Genomic DNA, 20,667 nt, shown 5'->3' on the forward strand with positions numbered 1-20,667 from the left:
CTCCCTGGCCCAAGATCTCCCCGTCCTGCCCCTCCACTTCTGGGACTCTGGAAGCCCCCTCACCCTACATCCTCCTCAGCCTACATTCCTAGTTCCTAGGATCCTCAGCAGCCCCCTCACCCTGTACCCCACTTTGGAATTCTCTGAAGCCCCCTCAGCTTGCACCCCAACTCAGGACCATCGAATCACCCTTTCACCCTGTGCCCCCACCTGGAGGTGGGGCTTCCTTACAGCTTTTTCACCCCATGCACCAATTTCTAAGAACCCTGCAGACCCCTCACCCCATATAACCCTGTCCTGGGACCCCAAGAACCCTCTGTCATCCCCTGCCCCCTTCTCCTGGGACCCTTGGCAGACCCCTCACCCCACAGAACCCCATCCTGGTACCCTCCCCAATAGTCTTCCATCCCATACCCCCTCCTCCTGGGATCCCTGGCAGCCCTTTTACCCTGCACCTTGGATTCTAACCACCCCCCACCATCCCTGTTGTCTTGCAGCAGCCAAGCCCCAGGGTGGGCCTGGAACCTGCAGACGGCAGTGCCCAGCCGGCAGAACCCAGCATCCCTGCTCTGGCCTCCCAGGGCCCGGGCAGCAGAGCAGCCGCCATGCACATCCCGGAGAGCCTCCAGGACCTGGCCGACAGTGAAGCTGTGCAGTTTCTCAAGAGGCCAAAGACGATCACACGGATCTTTGCAGGGGTGAGGCCCTCCTGTGGGCCGGCTGCCCTGTGGGTGACATGAAATAGGGGTTCTCAGCTCTCAGACCCAGTGCACAGGGTGGTGGGAGGAAAGGAAGGGCCAGCTGGGGGAACAAAGCCAAAAGGAACTTGTAAATGAAGTCACCCTTTACTGAGAATCTTAACTTTAGGCCCTGCAGTATTCTGAGCGTTTATCAACTCTCCTGGGAAGAAAGAATGCCGTAAAGTGGGTGCTCAGAAGCCCCATTTTTGAGAGAAGAAAACTGAGGATCAGAGAAAGTTAAATAATTTTTTTGAAGGCTGTGCTGTCCAAGGGGGTAACCATAAGCCACATGTGACTATTCTAATCTAAACTAATGAAAATAAAATATTCAGGGACTTCCCTGATGATCCAGTGGTTAAGACTCCGTGCTTCCAGTGCTGGAGGCTGGAGTTTGTTCCCTGGGCTGGGAACTAACATCCCACAATCTGCATGGTGCAGCCAGAAAAAAATTTTTTTTAATTCCCCAGTCACAGTGGCCACATTTCAGTGGCCACATGTGACTGGCAGCTCTCATATTGGACAGTGAGGATCTAGAACATTTCCATCATGGCAGAAAGTTCCAATGAACACTGTTGGCTAAGGTCACACAGTAAGAGGCAGGGACTCAAACTGGGGTCTGTGAGAATACAGCCCATTCATTTTCCACCTCTCAGACCTAGGATGCCAGAGGGGTGGGTGGTCGCTGTGTGCCAGGCACGGTGCCAAGCAAGGACTTTACCTGCATTTGTTTAATCATTGCCACATTCCCGAAGAGTCAAGACACCTGGGGGCAAATCCTCAATGAGCCCCTGACTTTGCTGTGTGACCTTGACCTGCTCATTGCCCTTCTCTGGACCTCAGTGCTTGAGGAGTTAGAGCTGTGACTCTGGGCTTTACACTGTGTAGCCTCCATGGTGCTCCTTTGGCAGAGTTGGGAACTGAGGCCCAGGGAGATGATGAGACTTGATCTGGGTCAGGGGAGTAGGGGGAATATCTGGAATTGAACCCAGGGTCCTATTCCAGAAGGATCGATCAGGCCTGGCTGAGGATCCTAGTTTGGCCACATGGTGCCCACATAGAGCAACATCCTCCCCTGCTTGCCTGGCTCAGTCCTGGCGTGATTATCAGCAGCACCTCCTTTAAGTCTCAAAAGTGCCCCGTTTTATTTGATAACTTGCCTGGTCATGCTAGGGCTGTGTGACCTTGAACCAGAAACTTGATTTCTCTGAACCTCCAGACCCTCACGTTTCTAGTCCTTCCTGCTCATCAGGAAAGACTGTATGTCCAAATGAAATCAATGCCTCTCAGCCTGTCACCATGGGCCTGGCAAGTAGTTCAATAGCAATGATTACTGGGACCAACTTATGGTCAAGCAGAGAGATGGGTTGGGGGAGGCATAGGGTGGTGGGGACTCATCTCCATCGTCGTCACCCCAGGGAAGCGGGGAAAACGCCTTCCACACCCCAGTTCCCAGTCCCTCGGTGGTGTCAGCGTTTCCGCTCCTCACCATGACCCTATGACGTGGGCATTGACGCCTGCTGGACCCAAGGGGAAACCAAGGCTCACAGAGGTTGAGTGACTTGCCCAAGGACATCACCCAGCTGGCGGGCAAGTCCCAAGGATGCGCAGGTTTCCAGTGCTTCAGAAGGAAGGGCGGGAGGTGAGGGAGAAGGAGGCCCAGCTGGTGTGGACTGGTGTGGAGAAGGGCTGGGGGGAAGGGCCGCCAACCTTGCCAGACTCTTCAGTCACGGACTTTGCCTGCTGCCTCCCTCCTCCCGCCCGCCGCCCTCTTCTCCTTCCCCCCCTGGCCTGGCTCCTCAGTAGGGAGTCTCTGGGCAGCTGGTGCTCCTTTCCTTCTCACGGCCGCCCGCCAGCTGGTGCCTTAACTGATGAATCTTTGCTCCCTCGCTGGGGACAGGCCAGGAAGGGTGTGGAAGGAGGTTGCACTCGGGCTTCAGAGGGTTGGAGTCCCTCCAGCCCAGCCAAGCCCCCTTCTTGGGTGTCCAACAGCAGCCCAAGGATTTGGGGACGGGGGGTGGTCAGCAGACAGACAGCCCACGGACCCGGAAGTCAGGGGGGCTGGATTCCAATCCCATCTCTCCATGACTCACCTTGAGAGGACACGTCTCCTCTCTGGCCAGTCATGAGAATTACCTTCAGGGCCAGGCCCCCACCTCTTTGGGGCACAGGACAGACAGGGAAACTGAGGTGCCAAGCAGTGAGTAATTGGCCCAGGTCCACCCAGCGGGTGGGGTCAGACACGTCTGGCTCTTTCCACTGCGCCATCAAGGCTTCTATTTATCACCTGTGAAACAGCAATGAATTATTGTAACCTCGAGCATGCGGGACTGGAGCGAGGCTGCAGGGAGGTGGCGCAGGTAAAATGTATCTGGGCTCAAAAATGATCAATGAGCCTTCCTGTCCTTGACCTGTCTCTGTCTCGGACCAGCAGGGCAAGACGCTCCCCTCCTGCAGACTCAGTGCTGCAGCCCTGAAACGGAATGGATGTGAATACCCTCCCTTAGAGCTAAAGTGCTGGACAAAAGGAGAGACTAGTCATTATTACTGGGCTTCCCTGGTGGCTCAGCGGTAAAGAACCCAGCTGCCAATGCAGGAGACTCAGGTTCAACCCTTGAGTTGGGAAGATTCTCTGGAGAAGGAAATGGCAGCCCACTCCAATATTCTCGCCAGGTGAATCCCGTGGACAGAGGAGCCTGGTGGGCCAAAGAGTCGGACAAGACATAGCAACTGAACAACAACAACAAAGTCATTATTATTATTTTGTTTGTTCTTATTCAGAGAAGGCAAGTAAGACAAAGGAGAGAGGCGGATGGACAGAGGCTGAGGAGTTTAGGGGCAATCCTTGCCTCCCCGCTCCTACTCTAAAGGGCAGGGCAAAAGCCAAAAAGAAGGGCCAGTCATTCACTCTTCCAACACGTGTGCGGAGGTCCAGCCTGGCACTGGGTCCTGGGTGCAGACAGAAGGGTCCCACGTACACCCTGTCCAGGAGTTCAAATTCTAATGAACTTCCTTCCCCTTGTCTCCTCCCTCCCTCCAATCCCCAGGCACCACCACATCCAATCAATCACCAAATCTAATGTCGCGTCCTAAATCTCACAGGATTCCCAGGAGCCCCTTCCCATCCATCATGACCCTGGAGTTTGCCTTGAACCCCCAGGTCTAACCCTGGCCATCCTCTGCTGAGAGCCCTGCCATGCATAAAATTAAGTCTAAGTGAGAAATTTAATTTTTTCCATGGTTCCCAAGTCCAGTTCCCTCCGTCCGGTGTTCAAGGCCTCTGAGGGTCTGGCCTCCCCACCCGCATTTCCAGCCTCACTTCATACCAGATCCCTCAGCTAAGATTTCTCTCCAACCCCTGCAGGAGCTTCACTCGGCAGCAGCTGGCTTTTGCACACATGGTTCGGCCTGCCTGGAATGCCCTTCCTCCTGTCTGCCTGCAAAACTCCTCAGTTTTTTCTTTTTAATTCTTACTGGAGTGTGGTTGATTACAGTTGATATTGTGTTTGTTTCAGGAATCAGTATACTGAATCTGTATAACGCAATTCAGTTATACATACATATATATCCACCCTTATTTTAGATTCTTTTCCCATACAGGCCATTAGAGTATTGAGTAGCGTTCCCCATACTATACAGTAGGTCCTTTGTTTTGTGGTTTAGTTGCTAAGTCGTGTCTGATTCTTTGTGACCCCATGGACTGTAGCCTGCCAGACTCCTCTGTCCATGGGATTTCCCAGGCAAGAATACCAGAGTGGGTTGCCATTTCCTCTTCCAGGGGATCTTCCCAACCCAGGAATAGAACCCGGGTCTCCTGCTTTGGCCGGCAGATTCTTTACCACTGAGCCACCTGTTATTCAGTCACTATGTTGTGTCAGACTCTTTGCGACCCCATGGACTGCAGCACGCCAGGCTTCCCTGTCCTTCACCATCTCCCTTACTTGTAAGCCACCTTACTTGTGATCTGTTTTATATATAGCAGTGTGTACATGTCAATCCCAGTCTCCCAATTTATCCCTCCCCAAAAACTTATTAGTTAAGGTGCAGTTCAGATCAAGCCTTACTTCCTCCTAAATCCAGCCCCCTGGGTTCATTTTCTGCTCAAATCTTGACTCCCTCCACAACTGCAGGCCCCAGCTTTCTCCCCAGCCTCCCGGCCTCCTGGCCTCCAGTCTCACCGGAGTCCATCTCTGCATGGCCCCAGAGGGGCCTTCACACACCTGGAGCCGACCCTGCCCCGCCGCTGCTCCCTCCCGACCCCCAGAGATCATCCCACTCTGTAGTCTTCACCCTGCCTGTTCTTATAGGCCTCCCCACATTCAGAAAGCACTCCCTGGACCAGCTCCCACCTCCCAACACATACACACCGGTTCCTTCCATACCTGGTGTCACCCCGCCAGGCTGTGTTGTGACCGTCAGGGACAAGCCACCAGAGCTTCAAATTGTCCCTGAATCATGGTGACAGGGACCACTGTCCTCCAGGCATCTGGTCCAGGCAGATACATTCATAGCAGGAGTTGGGGCAGATTCAGGGTTTCCCTAGTGGCTCAGATGGTAAATAATCCTGCAGTGCAGGAGACCTGGGTTCGATCTCTGGGTTGGATCTCTGGAGAGGGAAATGGCAACCCAATCCAGTATTCTTGCCTGGAGAATCCCACGAACAGAGGAGCCTGGTGGGCCACAGTCCATGAGTTCGCAAAAAGTCGGGCACAACCGATCAACTATGCACAGCACGTACGTGCGCAAAGTGGATTCAAGAGCCAGACAGCTTGGGTTCAGATCCAGGCGCTGCCCCCTCAAAGCTGATGGGCTCTGTGCCATTCGCCACCTTCTTTGTGCCTCAGCTCCACTATCTAAGAAAAAGAGAGACTGTTGGCAGCGCCTACATCCTAGGGTGACTGTAAGGATGACACGGGCTGGTGAAGTACACTGGAGGTTTCATCGATGGACACGGCAGACGCCAGCAGTAGAGGCAGACGGTGCTACCCCGGTGTGCAGAGTGCAGTGCCCACAGAGGCGACAGGGCCAGCATATCAGTGAGACTGCGTTTGCTTGTTTTTTGGCCACACCGGGTGGCACTAGTTCCCTGACCAGGGAAGTCCCAAGGCTGTATTTGCTTTACTTTTTAAAGTTTTTAAAGTTTGATACGATTTATTTACATATTTGTTTTCGGCTGCACTGGGTCTTCGTTGCTGCATACAGGCTTTCTCTAGTTGCGACGAGCGAGGGGCTACTCTCTAGTTGTGGTGTGTGGGCTTCTCATTGCAGTGGGTTTTCTTGTTGCAGACCACGGGCTCTACAGCACCCGGCTTCAGTGGTTGCGCTGCATGGGCTTAGTTGCTCTGTGGCATGTGGGACTGCACCCATGTCCCCCACGTTGGCAGGTGGATTCTTAATCAGTGGACCACCAGGGAAATCCCTGTGTTTGCTTTAAAAAAAAAAAAAAAAGCCTTGAGATTTCCATGGTGACCTAGTAGTTACACTTGGGTGCTGTCACTGCCATGGTTGGATGCCTGGTCAGAGGACTGAGATCCTGTAAGCTGTGTGGCATTGCCAAAATAGTTTTTTGTTTTTTAAAGAATCTTGGAGCCAAAGGGGAACGTTTGTCAGGTTCTCACTGTTGGTTACATTTCCTCCGTTCTTTTCTGTGTCTTTGGAATATTTCACAAGTTCCTTTTTGAAAATGGAGAGGAATTAGCTGAGCGGGGAGGGAGGAGGAAGCAGTGGCAGGCAGAGGGAAGGGCTGGGAGGCAGATGGGATCAACAGGATGGCAGAGACTCATTGCTCACTCTTCCTGTGTCCCGGGCGATGTGCTAATAAGCATTTCGTGTTGGGTCTGGCGGCGGGTACCTGTTTGTGGGGTGAGGAGAGGTGAAGGGCTGCGGAGGGGCGGGCAGTGCTGGGGGCCAGGATGGGCAGAGTGTGGAAGGTTCCCTGGGGAGCTGAGTGGGGAGACTTGGAGTCAGGGAGGCTGGCTCGAGGCTGGGGCAGGGCCCCAGCAGGCAGGATGAGGCCCGAGCTGAGCCGGGATGGAGGCTCAGAGGACGTTACCGGGAGGTGGGGCTCGGAACCACTGGGGGAGTGGACGGCAGACCCTGACCCACCCCCCCCCCCGACTCAGTGATGGGGATGAGGAGCGGATTTGGGAAGACACGGAGCTCCATTCCGGCTCTGGAAACCGCCCCCGCCCCTCCCCGCACCCACAGGTCTTCTCCCTGATTGTGTTCTCCTCCCTGCTGACTGACGGCTATCAGAACAAGACCGACAACTCACAGCTGCACTGCGTCCTCAACAGCAACAGCGCGGCCTGCAGCTTCGCTGTGGGGGCCGGCCTGCTGGCCTTCCTCAGCTCGCTGGCCTTCCTGGCCCTGGACGCCCACGAGGTCCGCCTCTCCAGCACCCGCTTCAAGACAGCCTTCCAGCTCCTGGACCTCATCCTGGCCGGTGAGTGAGCCCCAGCACTGTCCGCCCCAAGCTCCCAGCCCCCACCCCCAGGCTCCCCTGGGCCCCCAGGAGGCCACCTCAGAGCATCCTCCACCTGTGACCCAGAGCTTTCCCTCGTTTCTCGAAGCTCTTCTGCACCCACCATTTCAGGGAATCATTGCCCATCCCTCAGACTTAGTGCAAAGGTCACCTCTTCTGACCCTGAGGGTAACTCTAGAAGCCTCTCTTTCTGCCCAGCTTTCTCCTGGCATTCACCTCCCTTCTTCACAGCCTTTCTTGAAAAGCCACCAGTGGCGGGAGGCAGAGTGCAGAGCGCAGCGCCAGGCAGAGCAGGGTTTGAAATCTCACCTCCAGCGCAGCCTTGATGTGCAGGTCTCCTCCCCTCTCTGAGCTTCCATAGAAGCTGGGATAGGAACCCCCACTGCCTGGTGGTCCAGTGTTTAAGACTGTTCCTCCACTGCAGAAGGCACTGGCTCAGTCCCTGGTCAGGGAAGTTCCACGTGCCATATGGTTATGGCCAAAAACCAAAAACAAAACAAAAAACCACCTCCAGGATTTTTCTGAGGATGAAAGGCAAGAAAGGACATCTGTGGTAATGCTGACACTTCCCGGGCACGCCCCCACGTGTCATGGCACCGCGTCAAGGGCGCCCCATATCCTGTCTCCTTTCTTCCTTAGAACCACCTGAGGAAGCATGGCCTGTTCAGATTCCCATTTCACAGAGGCTCAAGGAGGTTGTATAATCGGACCTTGAGCGGCAGATCCAGGCTTCCAAGCCAAGCCTAGCCTCCTAGCCAATGCTGAGCACCTTAGACAGAGCCTGGCACACAGCGCCCGACACTTGCTTGTTCCTTTTTCTCATGCCTCAGGCTCCTTCCTCTCCTCTTCCACACCTGCCCAGTTCCAGAGACTCAGGGCTAGGTGGGCCCCTAAAGATCACTGAGTCCAGCAACATCCAAAAGAAGGTTCTGTGAGGGCAGAGCTGTTCTGTGCCTGGGCTTCCCAGTGTGGGAGCCACGGGCCATGCATGGCCGCTGAGCACTCAAAGTTTGGCCAGTGCCATCAAGGGGTGGAAATTTAAAAAAAAATTTTTTCCCTACCTATTTATTTTTGGCTGCTCTGGGTCTTCATTGACACACTCAGGCTTTCTCTAGTTGCGGTGAGCGGCGGCCACTCTCTAGTTGCGGTGCACAGGCTTCTCATTGAAGTGGCTTCTCTTGTTGCCGAGCACGGGCCCTAGGGCGTGAGGGCTTCAGAAGTTGTGGTCCACAACCTTAGTTGCTCCAAGGCATGTGGTTTCCTCCTGGACCGAAGATTGAACTTGTGTTCCTGGCATTGGCAGGCGAAGTCTTAACCACTGGACCACTAGGGAAGTCCCGAAATTTTTTTTAATAGTCTATTTTAAGGGACTGAAATTTTTAATTGATTGAAATGGAAAAAGTCACAGGTGGCTGCCGACCCCCACAGCAGATGGAGCACCCACTCCAGGCGGTTCTTTAAAGAGGGCTGGGAGGGAGAGGCCACAGTGGAGACCTCAGCCCCCGCCCTTCCTGAGCCCACCGTCCCCCCCCACCCCGCCCCTCTTCTCTCCCTCGACCCCCCAGTCATCTGGGCAGGCATCTGGGCTGTGGGATTCTGCTTCCTGGCCAACCAGTGGCACCGTTCGCCGCCCAGATACTTCCTCCTGGGGAGCAACAGCGCCAAGGCCGCCATCACCTTCTCTTTCTTCTCCATCCTCATCTGGGTGAGGAGGGCCCCCTGTCCCACCCCTACTCCCCCAGCAGGGCAGGACGGGTGGTGTGGGTTAACAGGGCAAGAACCTAACCGCTCTCAAAGCTCACCCCGGGCCTCCGCAAGCCCCTTCTGTGTCTCGGGCAGATGGGGAAGGCCCCCCACCTTCTTCCTGTTAGACGAAGCCCAGCTTCAGGGAGCGCTGGGCCCCGTGGCCCCCTCCCTAGCCCGCCCCAGCCAGCCTCCAGTTCACCCTCCTCTGCCTGCAGATATTCCAGGCCTACCTGGCCTTCCAGGAGCTCCGAAACGATGCTCCGGTCCCCTACAAGCGCTCCCTGGACGAGGGCGGTGTGGTCCTGACCTCCCTCTCCCCGCCGTCTGCCGCCAGCCCTGTCAACACGCCCACCACTGGCCCCCACGGCCCGAGCTATGCCAGCTCCTCCCTGTCCCCCTATCTGAGCACCCCGATGGCCCCCCGCCTCGCCATGATGCCCGACAACTAGAGAGCCTTGTTTACACCAATAAAGATAGAATCCTCCCTCCAGAAGGGTTTCGGAAAACAGCCCTCTGTCCTCTCACGTCTGTTCCTCTCCGGTCCCTCGAGCGGCCAGGGGTCTCCTTGTGGGGAGGGAGTGTCTCTGCGGCAGGTCCCATTTCCATCCCACCTCCCAGACTCTCCATCTGAGTGTCACTTTTAAAAAAATATTTCGTTTTATTTATTTATTTGTCTGTGCCAGGTCTTAGTTGCAACATGTGGGATCTTTATTGCGGCGTGGGAGCTCTGAGTTTTGATGTGTGAGATCTAGTTCCCTGACCTGGGATCAAACCTGGGCTCCCGGTGCCGGGAGCGTGGAGTCTTAGCCATTGGCCCCCCAGGGAAGTCCCTTGGGTGCCATCTTGACAGCTACAGACAGTGATGGGAGGGAAAGGAAACCCTTCTTCCGGGCCTGCGCACAGTGAGCCCTTTACCGCTCGCACTGGCCATGGGAGGGAGGCAGGAGGTGCCCCATTGTCCAGCCGAGGAAGCTCAAGTTCACAGACAAGAGGCTCCCACCGGTGGAGAGGGCAGGAGAACCAGGGCCAACACTCAGGCCCCCCTGGCTGCCCAGTGAGGGCCCACCCTTCTTTAACTCACCCCAGTGACACCTCCTCAGCTCAAAACCATGCTGAGTGAGGAGTCGTTTAAGGACTAGAGGATGACAAGTCCCTGACCGATATCAGAGGAGATGCTCGTCCTCAAATATTTGAAAGCTTGTTTGGGGAGAAAGGAATCCTCTTCCAGAACCCCGAAGCCGATCAGGGTCTTGCGCTCGGGTCACAAGACTCTGAGCAGATGACTCCAATGGGTGAAGCTCCCATGAAGGGAGTGGTGGGGGCCGGGAAGGGGCAGCCTTCACTCAGCACCCAGCGTTCAGCACGGTGGCCCAGGACGTCTAGAGCAGTGCTGTCCAGGACTTCCCTGGGTGTCCAGCCGTTAGGACTCTGTGTTGCCACTGCAGGGGGCACAGGTTCGATCCCTTGTCAGGGAACTAAGATCCCACAAGCAGCAGGGCAGCCAAAAAATAAAAATAAAAAAATAGAACAGTGCTGTCCAATAGAAGTAAAATTTGAGCCTCGGTGTCAGGGAAATGGGGCATTTAAATTTGTCCCCTGGCCACAGGATGAAAAGTTGAATGAGGCAAGTGAAATGAATATACATTTTATTTAACCCCATGTATCCAAAATATTGGGGGCTTACCTGGTGGCTCAGATGGTAGAGAATCTGCCTGCAATGCAGGAGACCCAGGTTCGATCCCTGGGTTGGGAAGACTCTCTGGAGAAGGAAATGGCAACCCACTCCAGTATTTTTGCCTGGAGAATTCTGTAGACAGAAGAGCCTGGCAGGCTACAGTCCATGGGGTTGCAAAGAGCTGGACACAACTGAGCAACTAACATGCACATCCAAAATGTTATCATTTCAACATATCATCAGTATAAAAAGTCACTAGCCAGATAGCTTACATTCTCGGGCATTGAGTTCTTTAAATCCTTCATGTATTTTACACAGACACCACACCCTGACTTGGGGCCACCACATTTCAAGCACTAATGCTCATCATATTGAATGGTGCAGCTCTAGAACCTTCTGGTATTTCTAGAACAACTGGACATCCATTTATTTTTATGTGGGATAGGTTGGCAAGGAATACAAAAAAAAAGGAAGTTTGATGTTATGCCAGCCATCCAAACACACCCACACAAGGGCCATGGTGGCTGCAGAGGGCTCATGTACAGACTGGGCAAAGGGATGTGAGTTGTGGGGAGACCAACATGGGCTCCGTGGTCCCCGTTTTTTTGTTTCACACATGGCAGTGCTCAGTGCTAGGGGTGCAGAAATAAACAGGCTGTGGTCCCTATGGGCACTTGGAGGAAGAAGCAACCCTGCAGAGGGCAGGCTTCCGGCATGGGAGACAGAAGGAACCCCCAAGCTCTAGTCCTCACCCTGTCACTGGCTGGATCACCTCGGACGGGCCACTTAATGTCTCTGGGCCCACGCTGGGCTGGCTGTCAAACCAGAGCCTCGGACCGGATTTAGATCAATGGTTTGCAGACTGTGGTCAAAAACACGCCTGCTCCCGACCCTGAATCAACCAAAGCAGGCCTGCTCCTCCATCTTCCGTGTGAGGCTTCTGGGCTTACAAGAAAGGAAGGGAAAACATCTGCAAAGCTCCACAGCAGCGGCTAAGCACCCGGGATCCAGCAGCAGGAAACTGGGGTGCCTACGCCACCTCGGCCACTCGCACCCCTGCTGAGCCTCGGTTTCCTCCGCAGCAAAGGGAGGGGCCTCTGAGGATCCCCGCAGGCTCACCCATGCAACACACTCTGCCTGGTGCTCATGAAATGCTCAGAAATGCCAGCTCCTTGCCTCCTGAAGCTTCCAGAGCCAGCCTAGGGGAGAACTGGGGCCCACTAAGGAAGGTCTTAGCAGACATGTAGGGGATCTGGCAGAATCCAGGGCAAAACTCCAAAGGCTGACGAGGACCAGGCAGGTAACATGAGTGAAGGAAACAGACCAGATGTGAAGCCAGTCTGGAGGGAAACACAGCAAATATTCACTTTCCTTTGAACTTCACAGAACAAAACCACAAAACAACAGCATCAGCCCAATAATAGATGGTCTCAACCCCTCAGCCAAGTCCTGGGGACTAGAGGGGGAGGCGGTGGGAGTCGGGGGGAGGGGGCGGAGTTTGCGTCCCAGCCATTCATTCCAGCCATCTGCTGCCACCCAGAAATGAGGACCCGGCATTGTCAGATTGACGGATATTTTTTCAAGAGGAGCCAGAAATCTCGATTTTAATGGGAAAATCTGGTTTTTAAAGGCTGGCAACCAATTACTTTTTTTTTTTTTTTTTAAGGAAAACATAAAGCGGTTCCACACAATGTAAAATGACGGAGGGACGGGGGTGGGGGGCTGTCTCTTGGTGACTTTCAAATCACAGACTCTGGAAGGCTGTCCTCTGCCACCCTGGGATTAGAGAGAACTAACTGTCAGGGAAGTGGTGTGCCAAGACAAGAAGAATCTTCGAGATCTTTTCTTCCTCCAAAACCTCTTTCCCGGTGGTCAGGGTGCAGCTAGTCTCAGGGAGCCCAGTTTCTTATCTTCCTGCTCCTCTCAGGCCTGGGTCTCCTGCCAACAGTGGTCAGGATAAAGCAGAAGCAGAGAGAGAGGGGCCGGGGTCAGGGGTACCCCCACGAACACCAGAGAGAGGACAAGGAGTAGCAAAAGAGAGGCATCATTTTCCTCAGTTTATTTCAAGAGAACAAAGAATCAACCTTCAGTTCTGTACAAAAATGTGACCCCTCGGGCCAACCCCTTTCCCACGCCCCCCTAAATTGTCAAAAAAAAAAAAAGACCAAAAAATCCAAATTCTGGAAAAAATTACTATGAAAAATCAGGGGAGAACTTCCTCCCCTCCTCCCTCTCCCCAGTGCAAAAGTTTGGGGGGCAGGGGGTGGATGGGGGTGTGTGTTCATGGCCACGGTCAGAGGTCCGGCAGGCAGGCCGGTGTCAGGCGGGTATCGGCAGAGTTAGTGTTTGGCGACCAGTGGGGCTGGAGGTGGGGTGGAAGGTGGGGTGGTGGGATCCAGAAGGAAGCCAAGGGGCTCAGGGGAGGGGAAAGATCTCCAACCCTGCCTCGCCCCACAGGACACTTTAAAACAGTTTATAAAAATCGGAGCCGGAGAGTAAGAAAAGAAAGGAGTCATCAGAATCAAAAACTAAATAGTGGAAAGATTTTTTTTTTTTCTTCTCTAAAAGGCAAAAAACTACAAACAGCCCAGGTCCTGAGCTCCCCCAACACCTGGGTCCTCCACCGCCCCCCTGAAACCCAGCAGCCGTGGAGCTGGGGAGCCAGGAGAGGTGGGTTCTTAAAAAAAGTCACCCCTGGACCGGAAGGCTCTTCATCTCGCGTCGCCTTCCACTGCCTCTTGCCGCCGCTGTCCTGGAGACGGAGATGGACCGGGGCTACGCCGGCAAACTCAGCTTCTTCCCCTTTAGGACTGTGAAGAGAGGGGCAGGGGAGGCCGTGACCACGGGGCCCCCAAAGCGCGGACAGCCTCCCACGCCCACACCAGGGGCTGGACGCTGGGCTGGCACGGGCAGCCTCCGGAGTCTGGATTAGCCACGGCGGGGGATCAACCCGAATTACTGAGGGTTGAGGCTGAGGGACTGATCCATGGACCGATTTCTCCTAACACTGGCTATTCTTCCATCCTGGAAGGACTCCTGGGCCTGGAGGCCTTGGATCTCTGATGGGCAGTGGCCGAAACCACCCCCGCCTTCTGCCCTCCCTGCCGGGAATCCTGCGCTGCCTCCAGGCCTCTGCCCTCCAGTCTCCTCTTCCTTCCTGTAACTGACTCGGGACCTAGCTTTTAATTATCATCTCTAAGAGGCCTCCCCCAACCGCCACCCCCATGTACGGCAACCCCTCACTCTCCACCACCACCTCCCTGGTTCCTTTCCATCTCTCCCCTTCTCACCGTTTGCAGTCATTTCTCCTGTTCATTCGTCCCACACCCTCCTCCCACCCTCCTCCACACACACACTATAATACAAAAAAGGAGGGGACGGCTTCATCCATCTCTTCCCCTGTGGTAGTATCTCAGAGCCTAGCCCTGACCACGGACATAGAAAGTGTTCCCTAAATTTGTTGGTTGACTGACTGACTGACTGAATGAATGAATGAATCCTGGTGGGCCTGAGTCCCTGAGAGTGAGGATAGAGATCAATCAGCAGAGAAGATGCCCGCCCTTCCCTGAGCGCTGCTGGGGCTGCTGATTTCAGATCTGTTAACAGGTGTGAGACTGAAAGACTGTGGCTCTGGAAGCTCAGGGCAGGAGAAAGGGCTTGGGACAAATCCCAAGAGAAGAAAAGTCAGAGGCCACCACTGACCCTCCCTTTGTTCTGTCTTCCTTCAAGGGATACAGGGCAGAGGAGATGGAGCCAGGTTCCCAGGGGAGGGAGGGCGGGAGCGGGAGGAGGTGGCGCGTCCCCACCGCCTCCGCGCCAGCTACCTTTGGTGATGTAGAGGTAGAAGAAGTCGCAGTAGAGGACCGTCTGGACCAGGCCTGCCACGATGGCGATGAGGTCAAAGAAGCCCTCGAAGTGGTAGCGCCAGATCCAGTTGAAGAGATAGAGCGTGCGGTAGACGCCCAGTGCAAACAGGTAGTGGCTCGTGATGGTCTCCGCCTCGCCCGTCTTGCTCACCATGAACAGCTGCGGCAGGATGGCCACCGACTCCAGGTAGATGGAGAAGGTCCAGAGGATCTACCAGGGGCCGCCGGGGAGTTGGCGGCAGAGGGCGGGAGGGAACGGGGTGGAAGAGCAGAGGGAGGACAGGGGGTGTGTCGGTTGGAGTTGGCGGCAGAGGGCGGGAGGGAACGGGGTGGAAGAGCAGAGGGGGGACAGGGGGTGTGTCGGTTGGAGGCGCAGTGACGGGGGAGAGCGGATAACAATGCCTGCCGGGCACTCACCGTGTGCCAGCAACCACTCTGCCCACCCCACACGTATTCTGTCGATCCGCACAATAACCCACAAGAGAGGTAAAATTATTAGCATTCTCCCCCACTTTATTTTTCCGCCGAGTCACACGGCTTGCAGGACCTTAGTTCCCCCGACCGGAGCCTGAACCTGGGCCTTGACAGTGAAAGTGCTGAGTCCTCACCACTGGACCACCAGGAAATCCCCAGCATTCCCTTCTACAGATGAGGCAACTGAGGCTCAGGGACAGTAAGAGATATGCCCAGGATCACATTGCTAGAAAGTGGCAGAGCTGGGATTCGAACGAAGAGTTCAGAGCTGGGATTCGGAGCACTTGGCAATTACGCCTCTCCCAAGGGAGGACCAGGTTGGGATCTTGGCTCTGAGACTTCCCTTCTACGAGACCCTGGGCAAGAGACCCAGATTCTTAGAGCCCCCACCTCCTTCTCTCTAAAGTGGGGGTGATTTTCCTGCCCTGGTAGGGGCAACGTTCAATGTGCAAGCTTGAGACACATAAATCAGACCGTGTCACTCTCTGGGTCAAAACTCTCCAGTAGCTACTTCTTATCACATCCAGAATAAAACCCAAGTTCCTAACCTTGGCTCTAAGTTCCTAACCTTCAAGGCTCTCCTTGATCCAGCTTCATCTCCTAGTCCCTCCAGGCTACGACGGACTACCCAGGCCTTGTCTGTTCTCCAACATACCAGCCTCCTTCCTGCCCCAGGACCTTTGCACTTGCTGTTCCTGCAGCTCTCCCCCGAGACAGTCATATCCTGCCTCTTCTACCTCTTTCCAACCTCAGCTCATCAGCGAGGTCCTCCCCCCAGGACTGTCACAGCCCCTGTCTTGTCTTCCTCTTGGCAGCTCTGACCGGACTGTGAGCTCCGTGAGGCCTAGGAGCCTACACCTTGGGCACTCTATGGGCCCAGCCCCTGGCACAGTGCCTGGAACCTACTCCATGCCTGGATGAATGCACGAGAGAATGGGAGCGAGGTCCCCAAGTGCTTGTCATGGGCCACCATTCAGGGAGCACTGACCATCATCATTTGCAAGCAAGACAGGGCATCGTAGGAGGGAGACCAAGAGAGGGAAGACAGCTGCTGGCCCCTTTGCAGTCCCCGGTTCCCTCAAAGCCCCACCTGGGGTGACTTGTGAGATGTCAATTCACTGAAACCTCCAGTCAGACAACAACACCAGCTGGCAGGTGTGATTCCTCCTGGGTGGTTTTGGTTTGTGGGAGCAAAGTGGTGACCAACAGGATGTATTTCTAAGAAGTGACATTTATATAGCAATCACTACATTCAAGACACTGCTTTATGTACCTTACAGCTACTAACTGGCTTATGCCTTAACCCTATGAGCTAAGACCTATTGTTATCCCCCTTATACAAATGAGAAGACTGAGGCCCATGGGATCAGTAACTTGTCCAAGGCCACACAACTGAGATGTGGATAGAAACAGATTCCTATCCTGGCAGCTAGACTTCAGGGCTTGTTCCCATAATCACTCAGAATCCACCAGCAAGGTTCTCAGTAAATCAGGTTACTTGAGGCTCTCAGGAAACATATCCATTAAATGGATATATACCCAATTCCTAGCCTTGGGGAATAGAATCATGACAAAAAAAGAGAGAAAAGGTCTGTTGTATTTTTACTTGATTTATTCATGACATCTGAATTTTTAAGGAATCCTTTCCTTCTATGATTAAAAAAGTTTTTCAGCGTGCACCCAATGCTAGCAAGGGTTTTTTGTTTTTTTTTTTTAATTGGAGGTAGCATGGGGTTTTAGAATTTCCCTGGTGGCTCTGACGATAAAGAATCTGCCTGTAATGCAGGAGACCAGGGTTTGATCCCTGTGTCAGGAAGATCCCTTGGAGAAGGGAATAGCAACCCACTTCAGTATTCTTGCCTGAAGAATCCCATGGACACAGAAGTCTGGCAGGTATAGTCCATGGAACTGCGAAGAGCTGGACACGACTAAGAGGCTAACAAAGTATGCGTTTTGAAAGCAGGTGAACCTCGGTTCAAATTCTGTGAGGTCTCACCTCTGAGCCTCACCTTGCATGCTAAGTTGCTTCAATCGTGTCTGACTCTGTGTGACCCTATGGACTGTAGCTGGCCAGGCTCCTCTGTCCATGGGATTCTCCAGGCAAGAATACTGGAATGGGTTGCCATTCCCTCCTCCAGGGATCTTCCCGACCCAGGGATTGAACCTGCATCTCCTGCATTGGCAAACAGGTTATTTACCACTACTGCCAGCTGGGAGCCTCACCTTAGTCCTAAAAGAAAGAGGGATGACGAGGTCTGCTTCCTCAGGTGGCGAAGGGATCAGATGGGATGATGACAGATTTGTGCAGAGCCAGACATAGATTTGGTGCCAATACTTTGCACAAGTGACCTCCTTCTGAATGAGGGAACCACTCAACCAAACCACCCAACCTGGAATCAAGAAGCCTAGATCCTGGTCCAGCCTCTTCTACCTAGAGCAAGCCCCACTGCCTTCCTCCAGCCTCAGTTTCCCTGCCTGTAAAATGGGTCCAGCTCAGTGAGTGCTCCATGCCAGATGATGGTGATCAGAAGTTTGCCAAGTCCAGACCCTGCAACTAAGCTTTGGGTTTCCTCCTTCTGACATTTCTGGGGCACTTGGGCCAAAGTTACCCCTCAATCAGATTTGTCAAGACTGCAGGATGCTTTTAGAAATAGATTTGGAATCTGTAGCCAAAACTGTCAAGTGAGACATCTCAGGAAAACTCCTGAATTATAGCTTCTGTTGAAAACATCAGCACAGCAGGGGCGGATTGCGGGAATCTTAGTTTTCCAACCAGGGATCAAATCCACGGCCCCTGCCTTGGAAGTGCAGAGTCTTAACCACCAGTCTTAACCACTGGACCACCAGGGAAGTTCCAGGGCCAGCTTCTTACAAGCAGGAGTGAGTGGTACTGGGGGAGGAAAGACTGCTTTGAATTTGATTCCTGCCAGGCCCCTGGACGCAGGAGATGGCAGACTGACCACAGTCCCTCTCAAAATTACTCCCAGGAAACTGTATAGCTCCTACCAAAATACCAGGCAATAAAAACCTCGACAGCCAGCCTTTAGGAGTAGAAGTATACACTTGGGCCAAAGCACTGCAACAGTCATGGGCAGCACTTCCTACCTACGGCCAGACACTGTGCTTTATCAATATCAGTCCCGAGTCAGAACCCATGAAGCAGGAACTGTCCCCATTTTACAAATGAGAAAACTCAGACATAGAGAAATTACATGACTTGCCCAAAGCCCCACAGCTTCTAAAGTATTAGTCACTCAGTCATGTGCAAGCATTTGCAACCCCGTGGATTGTAGCCTACCTGGCTCCTCTGTCCATGGGATTTCCCAGGCAAGAACACTGGAGTGGGTTGCCATTTCCTCTTCCAGGGGATCTTCCCTACCCAGGGATCAAACCCTGGTGTCCCGCAATGCAGGCAGCTTCTTTACCATCTGAGCCCCCAGGGAAGCCCTGGGCTTCAAATCCTGGCTCTCTGGTTCTAAAGTCCCTGTGTAAGCGATGCTGGCTAGTCTCAGGAAATCCTCACAGTGACCTAATCTTGACTTTACAGATAGGGAAACTGAGGCAACAAAAGTCAAGTTCCAAGGTCATGCTAATAGAAAGTAACAGATTCAAATCCAAGTAGCCTAGCCCCCTAGAGCCCCCCTTCCCAACTCCTGAACTATTCATTAGGCCAATAATTTTGGAAGAGTCATTTTGACTCCCCGAGCCTCAGTTTCCTATCTATAAAATAGGGCTGCCGTGAAAAGTAATGCGATGACACGTGTGACACGCTCAGAGCAGCGTCTGCTACTTGGTGAGTGCTGCTGCCGTGCCATTGCTGTCATCCGACTCCAGGGCCCCTGTTTTGAACGTTATTTCCTAAAAGGAGGAAGTCTGAGCAAACCCTGCAGAAGGAAGCCTCTGACTGGGCCCACCGTCCACAGCCGTTCTCCCGCAGCCCACCCCACTACACCACTACCAGGCCCCACAGGTGGCCTACCTCCAGAGGGGTAAAGTCATGGTTGACCAAGAACGCCAGGATGGCCGTGGGAATGACGAGGAACTCCACTCGGAACGTGTCGTGGTTCCCGTCGTAAGTGGCTTTGAACTTGCTGTAAATCATCCAGACTGTGGTGAAAGAGCAGGCGATGTAGACCACCTGCCGGGTGAGGATGAGGAGGAAGCTGCAGCTCCAGGCACAGGGCCCCAGCCCCCAGCCTCCTGAGACTAAGGAGTCGGGACCTCCAGCCCCTCCCCCCTCAGACCCAGGGGTCCAGCCCCCAGCCCCTCCTCCTTCAGACTAGGAGTCCTGGCCTCCAGCCCCTCAGACCCAGGAGTCCCAGTCACTGTCACAGCCCCCCTTAGATTCAGCAGTCTGGACCCCTAGCCCCCTCCTCCCTAAAGCCTGGGACCCACGTTCCCTCCTCCCCCGACCCTCCTGGTGGCTCCCCCTCAGGAGGCCTTTACCTTCATGCACGTGTTGTAGAGTGAGATATAGTTGGTGAAGAGGTCCAGGTAGCGGGCAGTGAACACCACAGCAAACAGGACCTGGCTCTTGCCTGAAATCCCTGTGGTGCAGAGAGGCAGGGTCAATACACCAGGGGCCAAGGCCTGGAACAATCCTGGAGGCGGCTCTGGAGGGCAGCTCTCCCCGGAGGCCTCCCCAGCCGGCGGCCGGAGCAGGGCTCTTTCCCACGGCCCACAGCCAGGGGGCAGCCCGGCCCCAAAGCTACTCCAGCCCGAGGCTGTGTCCCGGGCTAGGCCTCACGGCCACCCCCAACACCCTCAGGGTCCTCCTGCAGTCCGGATCCAAGGTGGGGCCTCAGGAGGACCCCCCCTTGACCTCTGGCCTCCAGAACAGGTCGCCTGCCTCCGGCTCCCTTCCTGGCCGCTACAGTCCACGTCACCAACTTCCAGCCACCTCCCTGCCTGCCACAGCTCCCTGTTCCCAGCCCCAGCAACTCTGAGGCCACCCTGATGGGGGCCGGGGGGAGGCTGAACTCGGTGCCTGGAGCCACCCCCACCAAACAGGATGCATCCCCGATTTGCGGAAAGGAGCTGACCCCCTGGTGACCCCGGACCTGGAAGGGGGACCCCCAGCAAGCAGGGATGGGAAAGGGGACCCGTCCCCCTATGCCTCCAAACCCTCTCCCCGAGTCCTGGGGTGTCCCCCGCACTCTCCCCCTTCCTCCGGCCCCCGTGGGTGTCTCACCGGCACACGAGCGGGACTTCCAGATTTTGAGCAGTAGCAAGATGATGGCTAGGAGGTGGGAGAGGTCTCCCAAGAATCGGAAGAGATTCATGGTTGGGGGGACCTGGCAGAGCTGGGCTGGAGGGAGGCTGGAGGGGGGCTGCCCCCCGGGGCTGCTGTTCTGTCCGGGCGGCTGGGCTGTCGGGGGGCGGGAGAGGTGCCCTCGGGTGGGCTCCGCTCCGGGGAGGGGACTCTGGGAGGGGGCGCCGAGGCCGGAGCTGGTGGCCGAGCCGGAGCTAGGAAGAGGGAGGAGGGCGGGAGGGGGAGGAGTCCGGCGGAAGGCTCCGCCCCCGAGGGCGGAGTCCCGGCTCTCTGGCGCCCCCTACCCCCGCTTCTCCGCACTTGCAGAGCCGGCTGCCGAATGTTCCCCACCAAGGCCGCCTCCTAGGAACTTGCGGCGTCGCCGAGACCCGCAACTCCCAAATCCGGGCGCCTGTTCCCCAAGGCAGTCTGCG

The 20,667-nt window shown here is 54.9% G+C and overlaps 2 protein-coding genes across 2 annotated transcripts; one reads left to right on the top strand and one right to left on the bottom strand.

Moving 5' to 3' along the window:
• The first annotated feature begins 605 nt into the window (after window positions 1–605).
• On the top strand, window positions 606–9,416 carry SYNGR4 (synaptogyrin 4). The gene is made up of 4 exons (XM_052656720.1): window positions 606–698; window positions 6,945–7,182; window positions 8,787–8,926; window positions 9,183–9,416. Exons 1-4 carry the CDS (start codon window positions 606–608, stop codon window positions 9,414–9,416), a joined length of 705 nt encoding a protein of 234 aa, XP_052512680.1.
• Window positions 9,417–12,686: 3,270 nt separating this feature from the next.
• Window positions 12,687–20,439, bottom strand: KDELR1 (KDEL endoplasmic reticulum protein retention receptor 1). Its single transcript, XM_052655825.1, has 5 exons — window positions 20,174–20,439; window positions 19,429–19,529; window positions 18,962–19,120; window positions 14,467–14,719; window positions 12,687–13,452 (listed from the first exon to the last, which is right to left on the bottom strand). The coding sequence occupies exons 1-5, from the start codon at window positions 20,262–20,264 to the stop codon at window positions 13,418–13,420; spliced, it is 639 nt and encodes a 212-aa protein (XP_052511785.1). The 5' UTR covers window positions 20,265–20,439; the 3' UTR covers window positions 12,687–13,417.
• Window positions 20,440–20,667: the final 228 nt, after the last annotated feature.

Source organism: Budorcas taxicolor, chromosome 18 (assembly GCF_023091745.1).
Source record: "Budorcas taxicolor isolate Tak-1 chromosome 18, Takin1.1, whole genome shotgun sequence".
Lineage (NCBI taxonomy): Eukaryota > Metazoa > Chordata > Mammalia > Artiodactyla > Bovidae > Budorcas > Budorcas taxicolor.

Coding starts and splice junctions, on each gene's coding strand:
- SYNGR4 (XM_052656720.1), top strand. CDS start 606: ATGCACATCCCGGAGAGCCTCCAGGACCTGGCCGACAGTGAAGCTGTG. Junction 699..6,944: donor TCACACGGATCTTTGCAGGG/GTGAGGCCCTCC, acceptor CCGCACCCACAG/GTCTTCTCCCTGATTGTGTT. Junction 8,927..9,182: donor TCTTCTCCATCCTCATCTGG/GTGAGGAGGGCC, acceptor CTCTGCCTGCAG/ATATTCCAGGCCTACCTGGC.
- KDELR1 (XM_052655825.1), bottom strand. CDS start 20,264: ATGAATCTCTTCCGATTCTTGGGAGACCTCTCCCACCTCCTAGCCATC. Junction 19,121..19,428: donor TCTACAACACGTGCATGAAG/GTAAAGGCCTCC, acceptor CTCACCCGGCAG/GTGGTCTACATCGCCTGCTC. Junction 14,720..18,961: donor ATGACTTTACCCCTCTGGAG/GTAGGCCACCTG, acceptor GGCCCCTGGTAG/ATCCTCTGGACCTTCTCCAT.